General features: G+C 47.7%; 1 protein-coding gene across 1 annotated transcript in view; it reads left to right on the top strand.

The window, feature by feature from the left end:
* LOC311101923 (mediator of RNA polymerase II transcription subunit 13-like) overlaps window positions 1–16,515 on the top strand; it is a 28,524-nt gene extending 12,009 nt beyond the window's left edge. The window contains exons 7-30 of the mRNA XM_084143168.1: window positions 713–872; window positions 973–1,080; window positions 2,049–2,735; window positions 2,924–3,140; window positions 3,515–3,545; window positions 3,679–3,800; window positions 5,142–5,229; window positions 5,344–5,552; window positions 6,359–6,555; window positions 6,654–7,546; window positions 7,713–7,880; window positions 8,400–8,623; window positions 8,736–8,931; window positions 9,127–9,502; window positions 9,755–9,971; window positions 10,105–10,296; window positions 10,581–10,804; window positions 10,909–11,051; window positions 13,991–14,149; window positions 14,279–14,464; window positions 14,690–14,835; window positions 14,952–15,116; window positions 15,344–15,444; window positions 15,596–16,515. Of these exons, the coding sequence (XP_083999294.1) occupies window positions 713–872; window positions 973–1,080; window positions 2,049–2,735; window positions 2,924–3,140; window positions 3,515–3,545; window positions 3,679–3,800; window positions 5,142–5,229; window positions 5,344–5,552; window positions 6,359–6,555; window positions 6,654–7,546; window positions 7,713–7,880; window positions 8,400–8,623; window positions 8,736–8,931; window positions 9,127–9,502; window positions 9,755–9,971; window positions 10,105–10,296; window positions 10,581–10,804; window positions 10,909–11,051; window positions 13,991–14,149; window positions 14,279–14,464; window positions 14,690–14,835; window positions 14,952–15,116; window positions 15,344–15,444; window positions 15,596–15,728 (5,342 nt within the window). The 3' untranslated portion in view covers window positions 15,729–16,515. The remainder of the gene's footprint in view (window positions 1–712; window positions 873–972; window positions 1,081–2,048; window positions 2,736–2,923; window positions 3,141–3,514; window positions 3,546–3,678; window positions 3,801–5,141; window positions 5,230–5,343; window positions 5,553–6,358; window positions 6,556–6,653; window positions 7,547–7,712; window positions 7,881–8,399; window positions 8,624–8,735; window positions 8,932–9,126; window positions 9,503–9,754; window positions 9,972–10,104; window positions 10,297–10,580; window positions 10,805–10,908; window positions 11,052–13,990; window positions 14,150–14,278; window positions 14,465–14,689; window positions 14,836–14,951; window positions 15,117–15,343; window positions 15,445–15,595) is intronic.
* The last annotated feature ends 207 nt before the right edge of the window (window positions 16,516–16,722 follow it).

Raw genomic sequence — 16,722 nt, 5'->3', positions numbered from 1 at the left:
AACGTGTCTGAAGTTGGGATGAGCCAGTCGAAAATCATGAATCAGCATAATTTGTATGGATATATACAAAGAAATGTCAATAGCAAAAAAACACAATGCAGCTAGTTTGCTGTCATTCCAGCATCAGTTTGAAGTGATTGTTTTAGCTGTGCAGTTGGCTATCTCTTCTGAACAGTGGCCTGGCGAGAGAGCAAATGTTCTATGCCAGGCGAAATCGCGCATCATTAGCTCATTGTTATGGATGTATCCCAAAAGAATTCACTAGAAACACAGCTTTAACAATATTCAGCTACTTTGCTGTTATTCTGGCTGCACTGTTTGACGTGACTGTGTTAGCTAGTTGGCTGGCTAGCAAGCAAGAGATAAGAACGTTGCCAGCCACCATAGATTTAGAACAAAAAGACTTAACGACTGGGTCATGTCTCTGGCAACCGAACCGATAGAATGAACGACCAGCCGGCTTGGGTAGCAACCCTAGATTTGTGTCGGGACTATATCTTGTGGAAGGATGAAATAGTATGAATAAATTAATCAGAATAATTGTTTTTAATGAGAATATGTCAATCATTATTTGAGTATGTTGGTAACTCGTTGTATAAAAGCGATAATGCCCTCGAAGCCAGTGTTTCGTCTCGGGGCCAATACTGTATATCCTCCAAACACCGGCTTCTCTGGCATTATCACTTGTGTTTCTCTATCTTTTTCGCTGTAGATTCTCAGGCAGCCCAGAGGTGGTTGAAGCTCTGCTCGAAAGTGGATGGTTTCAACTCCAACAGTAGCGGTATCCACGGCAGCAAGATCCCCCGCAGGCTGGCTGCCCAGGTGGTGGAGAGCGTGTGGCAGGAGTGCACTACCAACCGGGCCCAGAGCAAGTATGTACTCTACCCGTCACCTCACCCTACTGAGTCATATCATACTACTGGTCTATTGAAGGAGAGTGTCTGCTGAGCTCTGTTTCTGCTTCTTTGTCAGGAGGAAGTTTGCTACATTGACCAACGGCACCTGTGAGGAGGAGGGGGACAAAACAGGAGTGTGGGATTTTGTGGAGTCATCGCGTAGGGCACACTGCAACTGTTCAAGGTACTGTGGATCACGTTTGATTATAACAGTGGGGGTTGTTTTAGGCCAGGGGTGTCAAACTCAATCACCGCCCGGGCCATATTGAAAAAACACATAGCATTTTAACATAAATAAAAGGAGATAAATAATATTTGTCCAGCCTTTGCTTGCAGATGTGCATTGGCTAATATGCTTAGACCCTAATTACAAATATTTTAAGTGTTTTGTTGCAGGTTTTGTTTTTTGGTTATTCATTGTCAAGCTTTAAAAACCGAAGCCAGACTTCAACATTTTAGTAGCGTAGGAGGCACTGCCTGTGCACTTACCTTCCGCTGCGCGCGATAAATGGGACCGCACAATTGATGTACATCAGGCTGTAATTTCATAAAGTAGATGACTCAACTGTTAACTCATTTATACTTGCGTGTGTCCTTTAGTAGTAACTTATACTTGCGTGTGAATCCTTTATCTAAGAACATTTTGACAACCATGATGCCATTTTCTGTAGGCTACAGCAATGACCCATTGGAACTGAAACTTGGCATCAACATTTAGCCTACAACTTAAACTTTCGGTCTGGTAGAAGATTCGGTCAGTGCCGTTAAGGAAAACAGTTGTTTAGTGAGGTGATCCAGCACACTGGCTGGCTCCGGGTTGGGTGGGTGTGGGTGTGGGAGGAGGGTTGTGTGTGTGTTGCAATGCAATGCACTGCCTTTGGAGCGCATCAAGTTGGCAGTGCTTGCTGGGACTTGTAGTGCAGCGCGTCGTGGGCTGTATGGAAGCGGGCCAAAATGAATTCACAACCCAAATCATTGTGCAAGCCAGATAGAAATGTGTCATGGGCCAGATCCGGCCTGCGGGCCTTGTTTGACACGTGTTTTAGGCTGATGTGAATTTTTCCCCAGAGTCCTTTAGGGGATCTGATTTTTATCACAGACACCTTGGAAATCAACATTCAGCTATTCCAATATTTTGTCTATTTACCCCAGGCATAAAAACCAGAAGCAACGATCAGGCAGCACCTCAGGAAACCCTCCATCGGTGGGCCAGCCCCCACAGCCGCCCCCCAAACACAAGCTGGGCGAGAAGTTGGAGAAGGGGGAGAAGCAGCAGAAGAGGCCCCAGACACCCTTCCACCACCGCAGCTATGTTTTTGAGGAGCCGGCCATGGAGCCCCAGAGGCTGTGTATGAGAACCCAGGATGAGGTCCCCTACCCCAGCCTGCACCACATAGACACAGCCCCTTCCAAAGCCCCCATGTTGCACACCCACGGGACCCCCCAAGACCTGGCCGGCTCCCCACAGCCCCCTCCTCTCAGCCCCCACCCCTGCGAACGCGGGGAGGAAGACCCTGGGGCCATGAAGAGCTCCTCCACGCCCGTCCACCAACACTTCTACCCCCCCTCCTCCGAGCCCTGCCTGCTGCCCCAGAAGACCTCGTCTGACGAACCCCAGCCCCTGCCTTTCCCCGCTGCCTACCCTGAGTCCCTGGAACCCACTGTCTACGTGGGTTCAGCCATCAACCCCAACGAAGACTCTGCCCACAACCCCTGGAAGTACTTCAACTTGCCACGTAAGAAGGCCTCAGACTTCTTGACACCACTGCTGCCTGTGGACAAACTACAGGATGACTCCGGGGGAGGAGGAGGGCAGGAGAACATTGTCTCTGTCACAGAGTGAGTACACTACCCCTCCTCTCTTTCAAGATGTAATGATGAACCTTACTACAAGCACCAAGGTGATGAGTGGCTATGATAGATATTTGGTTTCTCCCTCTCTGTACATCCACTTTGAGCATTATATATGCAGTTTCCCCTCCTTTCACATGATTACTGATCATCTATGTAACATTGTCTCCTCCCAGGTTGATGTCTGGCTCTGGCAGGCCTCTGAAGGTGTCTGACGACCTGGTGAGGACCTACACCCAGAGGAGGAACAGCCACCTGGCGGCTGCCATGGCTGACGAGGACCAGGAGGAGGAGCCAGACCCCTACGCCTTTGTGGAGGGAGACGAGGAGTTCACCTTCACTGACAAGAAGGACAAACTAAGCTCTGAGAGAGAGACCAGCAAGAGACACAAGGTGAGTATCAAACATGAGTTTCTAAGAATTCATTCCATAGTTATCCCTACACCCTTTTCCTAATCCTACCTACCTAATGTGGTAGAATTTGTTAGTTCAGTTGACATTAAATGCCACTCTTTTGCTTATGGGATGATGTAGCACAGTGGTTCCCAACATTCTTTGCTTACTGTACCACCAACTGAATTTTGCTCTGCCTGGAGTACCCCTGAAGTACCCCCTCATGTGCATTTTACCAGTCAGCTTATGGTCTTCTCAAGTACCCACTGTGGATAGACCATGTACCCCCAGGGGTCCTAGTACCCCTGGTTGGCAGCCACTGATGTAGCAGATGCCAAGAGAATAACACATTTGTTATGCTGGTGTTTGTTTAGGGTGACGATGGCAGTGGGACCTCAGCAGATGGTGAGCATTTCCTTCTTTGTTGAAGACTTTGTTTTAATAACTCCTCTAAAACTACAAGAGTGGAATGTCAAAATGGTCATCCAGAGTGGTTACTGAGGGCACTTCCTTTGTGTCTGTCTCTCTGTGTGTGCAGATGGTCAGGGTTCAGCTGGTGGAAAGCCTGTACCCTCCACCAGCCTCATCCATGAGACAGACCTGGCTGTGTCCATCAACGACCTGGACAACCTCTTCAACTCAGACGAAGATGAGTTAGCGGTCAGTAGAGTATACAGTGCCTCCAGAAAGTATTCATACCCCTTGACTTAATCCACATTTTGTTGTGTTACAGCCTGAATTCAAAATTGATTAAATAAAAATTCTCACCCATCTACACACAATACCCCATACTGACAAAGTGAAAACATGTTTTTAGAGATTTTAGCAAATGTATTGAAAATGAAATGCACTCCTTTGCTATGACACTGCAAACCACTTTCTTTTGATCATCCTTGATGTTACTACAACTTGACTGGAGTCCACCTGTGGCCCATTCAATTGATTTAGAAAGAAACACACCTGTATATAAAAGGTCCCACAGTTGACAGTACATGAAAGAACAGGGAGGTGACCAAGAACCCAATGACCACTCTGACAGAGCTACAGAGTTCCTTGGCTGAGATGGGAGAACCTGCCAGAAGGACAACAGTCTACGGCATTTCACCAATCTGGGCTTTATGTGAGAGTGGCCAGACGGAAGTCACTCCTAAGAAAAAGGCACATGACAGCTCACCTGGAGTTTGCAAAAAGGCACATGAAAGACTCAGAGCATAAGGCAAAAGATTGTGGTCTGATGAGAAAAAAATGTAAGTCTTTGGCCTGAATGCAAAGTGCTGTGTCTGAAGAAAACCAAGCCCAGCTCATCACCCTTCTAACACCATCTCTACCGTGAAGCATGGTGGTGGCAGCAGCATCATGCTATGGGGATGCTTTTCAGCGGCATGGACTGGGAGACTGTTAAGGATAGAGGGAACAATGAATGGAGCCAAATACAGAGTGCAAATGACCTTAGACAGGGGGCGAAGATTTACGTTCCAACAGGACAATGACCTCAAGCATACAGCCAAAGCAATGCTAGAATGGCTTCAGAACAAGTCCTTGAGTGGCCCAGCCAAAGCCCAGACTTGAATCCCATTGAAAATCTGTGGAAAGATTGCTGTTCACTGCTGCTCCCCATCTAACTTAACAGTGCTTGAAAATCTTGAGAATGGGAGACAATCCCCAAATCCAGAAGTGCAAAACTGATAGACATACCCAAGGTGACTCAAAGCGTTTGTTCACTTTGTCATGAGGTATTGTGTGTCGATGGGTGGGCAATTTGTAAAATATTTGATCCATTTTGAATTCAGGCTGTAACAACAAAATGTGGAATAAGTTAAGAGGTATGAATACTTTCTGCAGGCACTGTAGTTGTCATCTACATTGGGGGGCAACATTGTTTGGGTTACATATCCTTTTGTCCGTTTCAATATCTCTAGTTGATACATTGCTCACAGAACATTATGTAAAGTCTTAAAGCTCTCTGTTCAAAGCCTTTTTAAAACGTTCTGTCCCCCACAGCCTGGATCCAGGAGAGCAGGAGTACATGGAGACAAGTTTGGCAGTAAGGAACACAAAACATCAAATCTGGACCCTCTGTCCTGCATAAGTATGTTCCCTTTCTCCAATTCCTTCCCTAAAGTTCCTCTTTAGGTCATCACTGTATCCTACATTAATTTACCAAACAATAGGGTGATTCCTCTGTTCACCTTCCTGTCCCCAGGCTCTGCTGACCTGCACAAGATGTTCCCCACCCCTCCCTCTCTGGAGCAGCACATCATGGGCTACTCCCCCATGAACACTGGGGGGAAGGACTACGGTGGCCTGGAGGCCGGGGTGGGCCTCACTCTGCTGGAAGGGAGCCAGTTTAGCAGCCACTACAAGATGGAGGTGGAGGAAGGCTTCTGCAGCCCCAAGCCCTCTGAGATCAAGGTAACTTAAAGGCCCAATGCAGCTGTTTTTATCTTGATATAAATAACTTCTGGGTAATAATTAAGTACTTACTCTTATTGTTTTCAATTAAAATGGTCAAAAACAAACAAAGCTTCTTAGTAAATTGCCAGAGCAATTTCTCAAGCAATAATTTTGCTAGGACTGTCTGGGAGTGGTCGGAGTTTGGGGCCTCATTGGATGAGCCTAAAGGGAGGGATATGTAACCTGAAAAATAGCTGTTATTGGCAGAGGTTTGAAACTCTTTGTTATTGGTCTATTAACTTATACTGCCGGTGATGTCGCCAGGCATGCCAAAACTCCATCACACCAAAACAGGAAGAAATTTCAGGTGATCTTTTCAAACAGCTCTTACACTAAAAGGGTATTATCATTTTCACAATTTCACACTATTATTCCAACCTCATAGTGTGGAAATATTTATAAAACAGGAAAATAAAATGTTTGATTGCACTGGGCCTTCAGATTCAGTTTAGTGTGGAGGGTCTTGATTTTACATTTTAGTCATTTAGCAGTTTCTCTTATCCAAATGACTTGCAGTTAGTGCATTCATCTAAGGATAGCTAGGTGAGACAACCACATCACAGTCGTAGTAAGTACAGGTTATCAGCAAAGTCAGTGCTCGTAATGCACTTTTTTTTGGGGGGGGGGGGGGGGAATAAGACTGACGTTTTATTTAACATACTCTTTGTCTAGTCATGCTGTTGTCAGCTTCAATACTTGTTCTTAGCTTAGACTTGCTGAAGTGTTATAGTGGCTTATTTTCCTTCTCCCCCATCTACCTCCAGGACTTCTCGTTTGTGTACAAGTCGGAGGCGTGCAAGGCATTCACAGGCTGCTCCATGTTTGCTCCACTGAAGATGCTGCCCAGTCAGTGTATGATGCCCATCAAGCTGCCAGACTGTGTTTACACACCCAGCTGGACCATGGGCAAACTGGAGCTCATACCCCCTGTGCCAACCATGGGCCTCCTCACCAAAGACGGGTAACCAATCAGACTGGTCCCCTAGAATTATACAAGTCTCATATACCCAATTGTGTGTCAGGGGTTTTAATGTGTGTGCTGTTATCTCCCTATTTCAGTAACATCCCCAGTGTTGAGCCAGACTACCAGAGCTACACACCTCAGACCCACACGCCCTTCATGTCCAACAGCGCCCCACCCAGCAACAGCGGCACGGGCATCCTGCCCTCCCCGGCCACACCCCGCTTCTCTGCCCCCACCCCACGCACTCCCCGTACCCCACGCACCCCAAGAGGGCCCGCCAGCGTCCAGGGATCGCTCAAATACGACGAGTCTGACCTCTACTCGCCTGCCTCCACCCCTTCCACCTGCCGACCTCTCAGCTCAGTGGAGCCAGCCACTGTGCCCTCCATCCCCGAGGCCCACAGTCTCTACGTCACCCTCATCCTCTCTGAGTCCGTCATGAACCTCTTCAAGGACTGTAACTTTGACAGCTGCTGCGTATGCGTGTGCAACATGAACATCCGTGGCGCAGACGTGGGCGTGTATCTTAACGACAACGGCGAGGCCCAGTACCCCTGCACCTGCGGTTTCAGCGCCGTGGTCAACCGTCGATACGGCAGCTCGGCTGGGCTCTTCCTGGAGGACGAGCTGGACGTGGTGGGGCGTGGCTCGGACGCTGGCCGCGACTCTGAGAGGCGTTTCCAGGAGCTGCACTCCGCCTCCCTTCACAGGACCGGCAACCCCAAAGAGAGGCCCCCAGACGAGCTCATCCTGCTGCTGCAGGACCAGTGCACCAACCCATTCTCCCCCATGGCTGGGGTGGAGTACCCCAGGGCTCTGTCCTCAGGCCCCTTTCGCTCTTCTCTACGGGTGGAGGAGAGGGACTGCTATAATGACTGCTATATGGCTCTGGAGCATGGCCGGCAGTTCATGGACAACATGTCAGGAGGCAAGGTGGATGAGGCACTGGTTAAGAGCACGTGTCTACACAACTGGCCTAAACGCAAAGGTGAGTCCGCTCCTTCACTCATTGACAATGCACAATCTTCTTTCCCCTCCTACTCTTTCCTCCTTTTCCCGTCTCTTCCTACTCCTCTTATGTGAAACCCAGTCTCCTTGGTTGGATGTGTGTTTGTCTGATGCTGATCCCTCGCTCCCTCTGTTTCCCCCTCCAGCTGCAGAAGTGAGCAGGCTGTTCTCTCAGGACGTGTTGCGGGTGCTGCTCTCCCTCCAGCCTGTACTCCAGGATGCCATCCAGAAGAAGAGGAGCGTGCGTTCCTGGGGCGTTCAGGGACCCCTCACCTGGCAGCAGTTTCACAAGATGGCCGGCAGGGGATCCTACGGTAAACACGAGGACTTTAAAAATCAAGCAATAATAATAATAATAATAATAATACATGAATGTATCTAGGTTTTTTTTCTGGATTAAAAAGTGGCTTAGGTGGTGGCCTTTCGGCGCAGCTGAATTGAAGAGAATTCTTGCAATTCTATAAATGTCTCCATGGAGCTGAGAATTTATTTGCCGTTTTAAATCTAATTTCCTGCAATTCCATGCATTTTGCCTTGGCTAATGCTGTGCTTTTGCTCAAACATAATGACAAAATCCATACTACTAAATTAATTATTTTTTAAATGTAATTCACCCTGATTGTCTAGCTTTTATTTTGGTGATTGTAGTTCTCAAATATGATATTATTAAAGAATATATATAGGTCCATTTTCTTCATACTTTATATCTGGTTTAAGTTTACACAAAGCAATTGTTTCAGTTACTGGCCCAACGCTCTTACCCCCTAGGCTACCTGCCGCCCTCAACTAAACTTTGCAATGAGTCTGACTGTCCCTCCTCTATGAACCGTTAGGCACTGATGAGTCTCCAGAGCCCCTGCCCATCCCTACCTTCCTGGTGGGCTATGAGTATGACTTTGTGGTGCTGTCGCCCTTCGGCCTGCCTTACTGGGAGAAGCTGCTGCTGGACCCCTTCGGCTCCCACAGGGACGTGGGATATGTAGTCGTCTGTCCTGAGAACGAGGCTCTGCTCCGCGGGGCTAAGAGCTTCTTCAAGGACCTTACGGCCGTGTACGAGGTAAGTGGGGACACACGCACACAGACACCCCCCATAGTCTAATAAAATATAAATGTAAAAGAATATAAATAAGAGAAAATTGGTACATTTACCCATGTTTTTCTCTTTGCAGGCCTGTCGACTGGGTCAGCACAGACCAATCTGTAAGACTCATCCAGATGGCATATTGCGGGTTGGTACGGCAGAGGGCAGGAACCTGGCAGAGCAGCCCCTCAGTGACTGGTTCCTCAAAATGGCCAGCAGCAACGGGAATAGCGAGGCCTTCAGCAAACTCAAACTCTACGCCCAAGTGTGCCGGCATGACCTGGGTATGTCTTCATTAGAATGCAATCTTCTATTTCAGGAGATTTGTACTGAATAAGAGATGGGGTTTATAATTTGGCTTGTACAAAAGGCAAGAAGCAAATATTCAGATGTCATTTATTGGCTCTTTTTTGAGTTGGGTGTCTCTTAATATCAGACATTGGTCATCTTTTTCTCAACATTTTTGTTACTCTCCTTAGCTCCATACCTGGCTGGGCAGTCTCTGGACAGCTCTCTGTTGAACCAGCACAGCCCCACTGTGGCCTCCCCCCAGTCCTCCTCCTCCCAGTCCCCTGGCTCCACCACCCCCTCATCAGGTCCCCAGAGCTCCAGCAGCACTGCCCAGCCTGCCAGCACCCCACCCTCCTCCACCACTTCCACCATAGGCCCCCAGGCAATGGGAGGGATAGGGGGCTTAGGAATGCCCTCGGCCAAGCCCAGCTCCTACACACCATACGGGACATCAGGCCTGCAGGGCAGCGTCTCCCAGAATGGGCCCCAGTCGGGAGCTCAGACCACAGGGGAGAATGGCCCCACTGCCAACCAACCCCAGGCCACCACCGAGCCCGTGGAGACGTATGTAACACCACCATCTGACATCCTCTGGTTTAGTCACTGATTTTCTGTAGCACCACTTGTTGCCCTGAGTTTGTAATTGACTCGCACTTGGAATAGGCTGAATTACGACCTTACCCATCTCTCCCATTTTTGTGCACTAGACTTGTCTGGAAAATAACATTTGGCCTGCTAAATGTCTTTAATCTGATACATAAAGCTAGTTGATTATTGTCTGTTTGACCTTTGACCCGAGTGCTTCTCTCTCTACAGCACGTTGGAGAGAGACAAGGTGGGCGTCCCTACAGACGGAGAGTCCCATGCAGTGACGTTCCCCCCAGCCATTGTGGTCTACATCGTGGATCCCTTCAGCTACGAGGACGGGGAGAGGGACTCCCACTCCAGTGTGTGGACGCTGGGCCTGCTGCGCTGCTATGTGGAGATGCTCCAGTTCCTGCCACCTCACATCAGAAACTCTGTGTCTGTGCAGGTAATGGAGGACTTGACACATGTAGCCAGACTGCAGACCATTCACATTTATGTTCAGCACATTGTTATCTCAAACACCTGTGGGGTTGGTGTGGTTAAAAAGGTGGTTTCTAACAATGTATTGTGTTGGTCAGATCATTCCCTGCCAGTACTTGTTGCAGCCTGTGCGCATTGAGGAGCGCCATCTCTACGGTCAGCACCTCAAGTCCCTAGCCTTCTCGGTGTTCACCCAGTGCAGACGGCCCCTCCCCGGCAACACCAACATCAAGGCTCTGACAGGCTTCGGCCCTGGCCTGGCCATCGACATGGCACTGAGGAGCTCGGAGGTAAACAACAACACACCACACATAGGAAACTGCACTAAAACCTCTCAAATATTATTACTGGATTGATTTAGACTGCTTATCAGTTTTAGAAACTGTTGTCACAATGTGAATGGTCTGTTTAACATAACATCCTGGTCTTTGACAACTCCTTGCATATACCTTGATGATCCAAGAGACCACTGCTCTGTTGAATAAATCACAACGGCTTACTAAATGCAGCTTGCTAAGTGACACATATGAACCATTGGTCTGACCCATGAACTTTGACTTTCACACCTGTGCAGAGGCCAGAGTGTCTGCGTCTGTACACCCCACCGTTCATCCTGGCGCCCATCAAGGACAAGCAGACAGAGCTGGGGGAGACGTTCGGCGAGGCCTCTCAGAAGTACAACGTGCTGTTTGTGGGCTACTGCCTGTCGCATGACCAGCGCTGGCTCCTGGCCTCCTGTACTGACCAATCAGGAGAGCTGCTGGAGACATGCATCATCAGCATCGACGTGCCTAACAGGTCAGTGACACGCACAACCTGTCAAATGGTAGATACTCAAAATGCAAACAAATTCAATTCAGAATGTCTCTTTTGTGACGATGTTTGTTGTGTCCTATATACAGGGCTCGGAGGAAAAAGGGTTCAGCCAGACGACTGGGCCTGCAGAAGCTGTGGGAGTGGTGTCTAGGCTTGGTGCAGGTGACATCACTTCCCTGGAGGGTGGTGATTGGCCGCCTGGGCAGAATGGGCCACGGAGAGTTACGAGGTATGCCACACTAGTCCAAACTCCAGCAGATGAGAGAGAGAGAGATATATATATATATATACACATACATACATACATACATACATACATACATACATACATACATACATACATACATACATACATACATACATACATACATACATACATACAGTGCATTGGGAAAGTATTCTGACCCCTTGACGTTTTCCACATTTTGTTAAGTTACCGCCTTATTCTAAAATGGATGAAATTATTTTTGTCCTCATCAATCTACACACACTACCCCATAATGACAAAGCGAAAACAGTTTTTTTAGAATTGTTTGCAAATGTATTTTTTTTAAAAGAACCAGAAATACCTTAAGTATTCAGACCCTTTGCAATGAGACTCGAAATTGAGCTCAGGTGCATCCTGTTTCCCATTGATCATCCTTGATGTTTCTACAACTTGATTGGAGTCCACCTGTTGTAAATTCAATTGATTGGACATGATTTGGAAAGGCACATACCTGTCTATATAAGGTCCCACAGTTGACAGTTCATGTCAGAGCAAAAACCAAGCCATGAGGTCGAAGGAATTGTCCGTAGAGCTCCGAGACAGGATCGTGTCGAGGCACAGATCTGGGGAAAGGTACCAAATCATTTCTACAACATTGAAGGTCCCCAAGAACACAGTGGCCTCCATCATTCTTAAATAGAAGAAGTTTGGAACTACCAAGACTCTTATTAGAGCTGGCCGCCCGGCCAAACTGAGCAATCGGGGGAGAAGGACCTTGGTCAGGGAGGTGACCAAGAACCCGATGATCACTCTGACAGAGCTCCAGAGTTCCTCTGTGGAGATGGGAGAACGTTCCAGAAGGACAACCATCTCTGCAGCACTCCACCAATCAGGCTTTTATGGTAGTGGCCAGACGGAAGCCACTCCTCAGTAAAAGGCACATGACAGCCCGCTTGGAGTTTGCTAAAAGGCACCTAAAGACTCTCAGACAATGAGAAACAAGATTCTCCGGTCTGATGAAACCAAGATTGAACTCTTTGGCCTGAATGCCAAGCGTCACGTTTGGAGGAAACCTGGAAACCTGGCACCATCCCTACGGTGAAGCATGGTGGTGGCAGCATCAGGCTGTGGGGATGTTTTTCAGAGACTAGTCAGGATCGTGGGAAAGAGGAAAGGAGCAAAGTACAGAGAGATCCTTGAAAACCTGCTCCATAGCACTCAGGACCTCCGACTGGGGCGACGGTTCACCTTCCAACAGGACAACAACCTTTAGCACACAGCAAAGAGTGGCTTCGGGACAAGTCTCTGAATGTCCTTGAGTGGCCCAGCCAGAGCCCGGACTTGAACTCGATCGAACATTACTGGAGAGACCTGAAAAGTGAAGGAAAAGCAGCCAACAAGTGCTCTGCATATGTGGGAACTCCTTCAAGACTGTTGGAAAAGCATTCCTCATGAAGCTGGTTGAGAGAGTGCCAAGAGTGTGCAAAGCTGCCAAGGCAAAGGGTGGCTACTTTTGAAGAATCTAAAATATATAAAAAACGTGGTTACTACATGATTCCGTATGTTATTTCATAGTTTTGATGTCTTCACTATTCTACAATGTAGAAAATTAGTAAAAATTAAGAAAGACCCTTGAATGAGTAGGTGTCCAAACTTTTGCTGGTACTGTGTGTGTGAGATATATATTACACACACACACACGTATATGGTCACCCCTTAAAATGAGTGGATTCAGCTATTTCAGCCACACCTGTTGCTGATATGTATAAAATCGAGCACACTGCCATGCAATCTCCGTAGACAAACATTGGCAGTAGACTGGCCTTACTGAAGATCTGTGACTTTCAATGTGGCACCGTCATAGGATGCCACCATTCCAACAAGTCAGTTCGTCAAATTTCTGCCCTGCTAGAGCTGACCTGGTCAACTGTAAGTGCTGTTATTGTGAAGTGGAAACGTCTAGGAGCAACAACGGCTCAGCCGCGAAGTGGTAGGCCACACAAGCTCACAGAACGTGACCACCGGGTGCTGAAGTGTGTAGCGCGTAAAAATCGTCTGTCCTCTGTTGCATCACTCACTACCAAGTTCCAAACTGCGTCTGGAAGCAACCTTAGCACAATAACCATTTGTCGGGAGCTTCATGAAATGGGTTTCCATGGTCGAGCAGCCGCACACAAGCCTAAGATCACCATGCAATGCCAAGTTTCGGCTGGAGTGGTGTAAAGCTCGCCGCAATTGTACTCTGGAGCAGTGGAAATGCATTCTCTGGAGTGATGAATCACGCTTCACCATCTGGCAGTCCGGCTGACAAATCTGGGTTTGGCGGATGCCAGGAGAACGCTACCTGCCCCGATGCATAGTGCCAACTGTAAAGTTTGGTGAGGGAAGAATAATGGTCTTGGTCTGTTTTTCATGGTTCTTAGTTCCAGTGAAGGGAGATCTCAACGCCACAGCACAATGACATTCTAGACGATTCTGTGCTTCAACTTTGTGGCAACAGTTTGGGGAAGGCCCTTTCCTGTATCAGCATGACAATGCCCCCGTGCACAAAGCGAGGTCCATACAGAAATAGTTTGTCTAAATTGGTGTGGAAGAACTTGACTTGCAGAGCCCTGACATCAACTCCATCGAACAACTTTTGGGATGAATTGGAACGCTGATTGCGAGCCAGGCCTAATCGCCCAAAATCAGTGCCCAACCTCACTAATGCTCTTGTGGCTAAATGGAAGCATGTCCCAGCAGCAATGTTCCAACATCTAGTGGAAAGCCTTCCCAGAATAGTGGAGGCTGTTATAGCAGCAAAGGGGGGACCAACTCCATATTAATGCCCATGTTTTTGGAATGAGATGTTCAATGAGCAGGTGTCCACATACTTTTGGTCTTGTGTATATACAGTGAGTTGTACATGATCTGTTGTGCCCTGACTGATGACAGCCTCCCTGTCTCCCTCTGTGTTCCAGACTGGAGTATTCTGCTCAGCAGGAGGAACCTGCAGTCTCTCAGCAAGCGCCTCAAGGAGACCTGCAGGATGTGTGGCATCTCTGCCGCAGACACTCCCAGCATCCTCAGCGCCTGCCTGGTTGCCATGGAGCCCCAGGGCTCCTTTGTCATCATGCCGGGTAAAAACGAACAGAAGTTTTAACCTTGAGCGATGGCTGCACAGTGCAGCCTTGGTTCCCCTGTTTGAATTTCCTGAAATGTTTTGGTGTTATCTGTATCGTGTTAACCCCTCTCTCTCTGCTGTGTAGACTCTGTGTCAACAGGCTCAGTGTTTGGCCGCAGCACCACTCTGAACATGCAGACTTCCCAGCTGAGCACTCCTCAGGACACGTCCTGCACCCACATCCTGGTGTTCCCCACCTCGGCCATGGTGCAGGTCAACAACGCCACCACCGAACAGAACATAGACATCGCCTTCAACCCCATCAACCCTGGTCAGTCTCTCTCTCTCTCTCACACACACACACACACACACACACACACACACACACACACACACACACACACACACACACACTGTAGCTGTTGATGCATTTCTAGGCTCTGGCTGTAGTCTGGCTCCACACGGCGATGTTACTGAAACAGGGAGACAGAGCAGCTCTGTCTGAGCTAATGGGATATAGTCTTGAATGAGCCTTTGTGTTTATCCCTCTCCATAGATGGTTCAGATGGGATGGGCATCTTTGACCTGTTTGATAACGACATGGTGGACCCTGACCTCATCAATATCCTGCCCAACTCTCCCACCACCTCCCCCGTTCACTCCCCCGGTGGACACTATCACCAGGGGGGAGACGGCAGCAAGGTAAGCCCCCTCTGCCCCTCCACAACACTACCAGCAGGAGGATGCTTACCTGACTATGAATAAATGAAGATTGAATAAGGATTGATGGTGTCTCCCTATGTCCCTGTGTGTTCCAGGGCCAGAGCACAGACCGTATGGAGTCCCACGAAGAGGCCCTGAACATCCTGCAGCAGCCTATGGCTCTGGGCTACTTCATCTCCACAGCAAAGGCTGGCCCCCTGCCTGACTGGTTCTGGTCAGCCTGCCCCCAGGCACAGAACCAGTGCCCACTGTTCCTCAAGGTACCTACCTACCTAATGCTCCTCTGACAGTTAACCTCACACTCACTCTGCTCCCAAAGGCTTTTGTTCTTCTCTGGTCCTAGAACCCAGCAGCACATTTCTGCTTTACTTAAATGTGTACTTGATCAGGAGTCATGTCATTTCAATGTTTCCCTTTTCTAATGTAACTGGTGTGATGTTTGGGTGTTCTTCTAGCTGACCTCTTGTTGTCTGTCGTCCCTTCCCAGGCCTCCCTACACCTCCACGTGTCCTCAGTCCAATCAGATGAGCTTCTCCACAGCAAACACTCACACCCTTTGGACTCAAACCACACCTCAGATGTGCTCAGGTAAACTGCTCAATATTGAATGGAAGCCATATGAAATAACATAAATGGGCAATACATTAATTTGATAGGCAGAGCATAGGTTTATTAGAAAAGAGGGGTAAGTTGAATGTATAGTTAGTTATATATAGTGATGTGTTCTCTGCCCTGACAGGTTTGTGCTGGAGCAGTACAACGCCCTCTCCTGGCTGACGTGTGACCCTGCCACACAGGACCGGCGCTCCTGTCTGCCTGTTCACTTTGTGGTGCTCAACCAGATGTACAACTTTATCATGAACATGCTCTGAACAAGGATATCAAGTGGGATCTATGGACATCATCATGAAACTAATGGGAGGGGGTTCCCTGGAGTGGATGGACCCTCAACACTTCAGGGTGGGGGCATGGCCATAAGGAATCTCCCCCAGCCAACGTCTCCATGGCAGCACTGAAGGTGTCCTATCCTATCAATCAAATGCCAAGTGTCCATTTTAACATTTTGGAATAGGGACTTTTCATAAAGGAGAATAAGTTGTGTTTTTAATGATCTTAGATTTCAATCTGATAAAATGTTATCCTAATGAAATGCCTGCATATATCTTATTTATTGTAAGTTTAAATGTGTAATTTTTATTTCTTAATATCTTTTATATATAAAGAATCTGAGGGTGTATTGCCATCTCACTTTAAAAGGAATTGGTTTAAAATGTAATCCATTTTTTTGAATTACAAAACCGAAACCGCTCAAGTGAATTTGCTGTAGGCCGCTTTTAGAGTATAATATTTTTTAAAGGGTATTGACATTTGTATTGCCCTGATGTACAGATTAAGTAGGCTGGGCATTTATATCCCTTCCTTTTGAGTGGACAGGATTTACAGCTCAGCCATAGTGCCAGAGTCTGTTGCACAGTAATTCAATGCATTCAGATAAATGGGATATGAGGTACAGATTGTCAGATTATATATTTTATATGACAGATTTAGAGAATTGTGTGTGTGTGTGTGTGTGTGTGTGTGTGTATATGTGTACATATAAATGTGTGCCACTACAGATGGTGCAGCTTCTGTTTTAGGAATAAAGTACGTCTACCTATACATTTTGTCTCTCTTATGAAAACATTGTTTGCGGTGTTGGGGAATGGAGCGATTTCTACTGGTACATAATTCTAACCCTTGCTTTTTAAATACATCATAGTTAACTCAGAATGCACATTTTACCTCTGTCCTTGTTAGCCACTCCCTCACTGCTGGGTGAGTGTTTGATTGGCACGTTAATGAGCTGTTTTAGGGGTTGACTGGGCC

Source organism: Coregonus lavaretus (genome assembly GCF_964263955.1).
Source record: "Coregonus lavaretus genome assembly, chromosome: 26".
Lineage (NCBI taxonomy): Eukaryota > Metazoa > Chordata > Actinopteri > Salmoniformes > Salmonidae > Coregonus > Coregonus lavaretus.
Note: the sequence above shows the minus strand (reverse complement) of the source record. Positions and strands in the feature narration are given on the sequence as shown.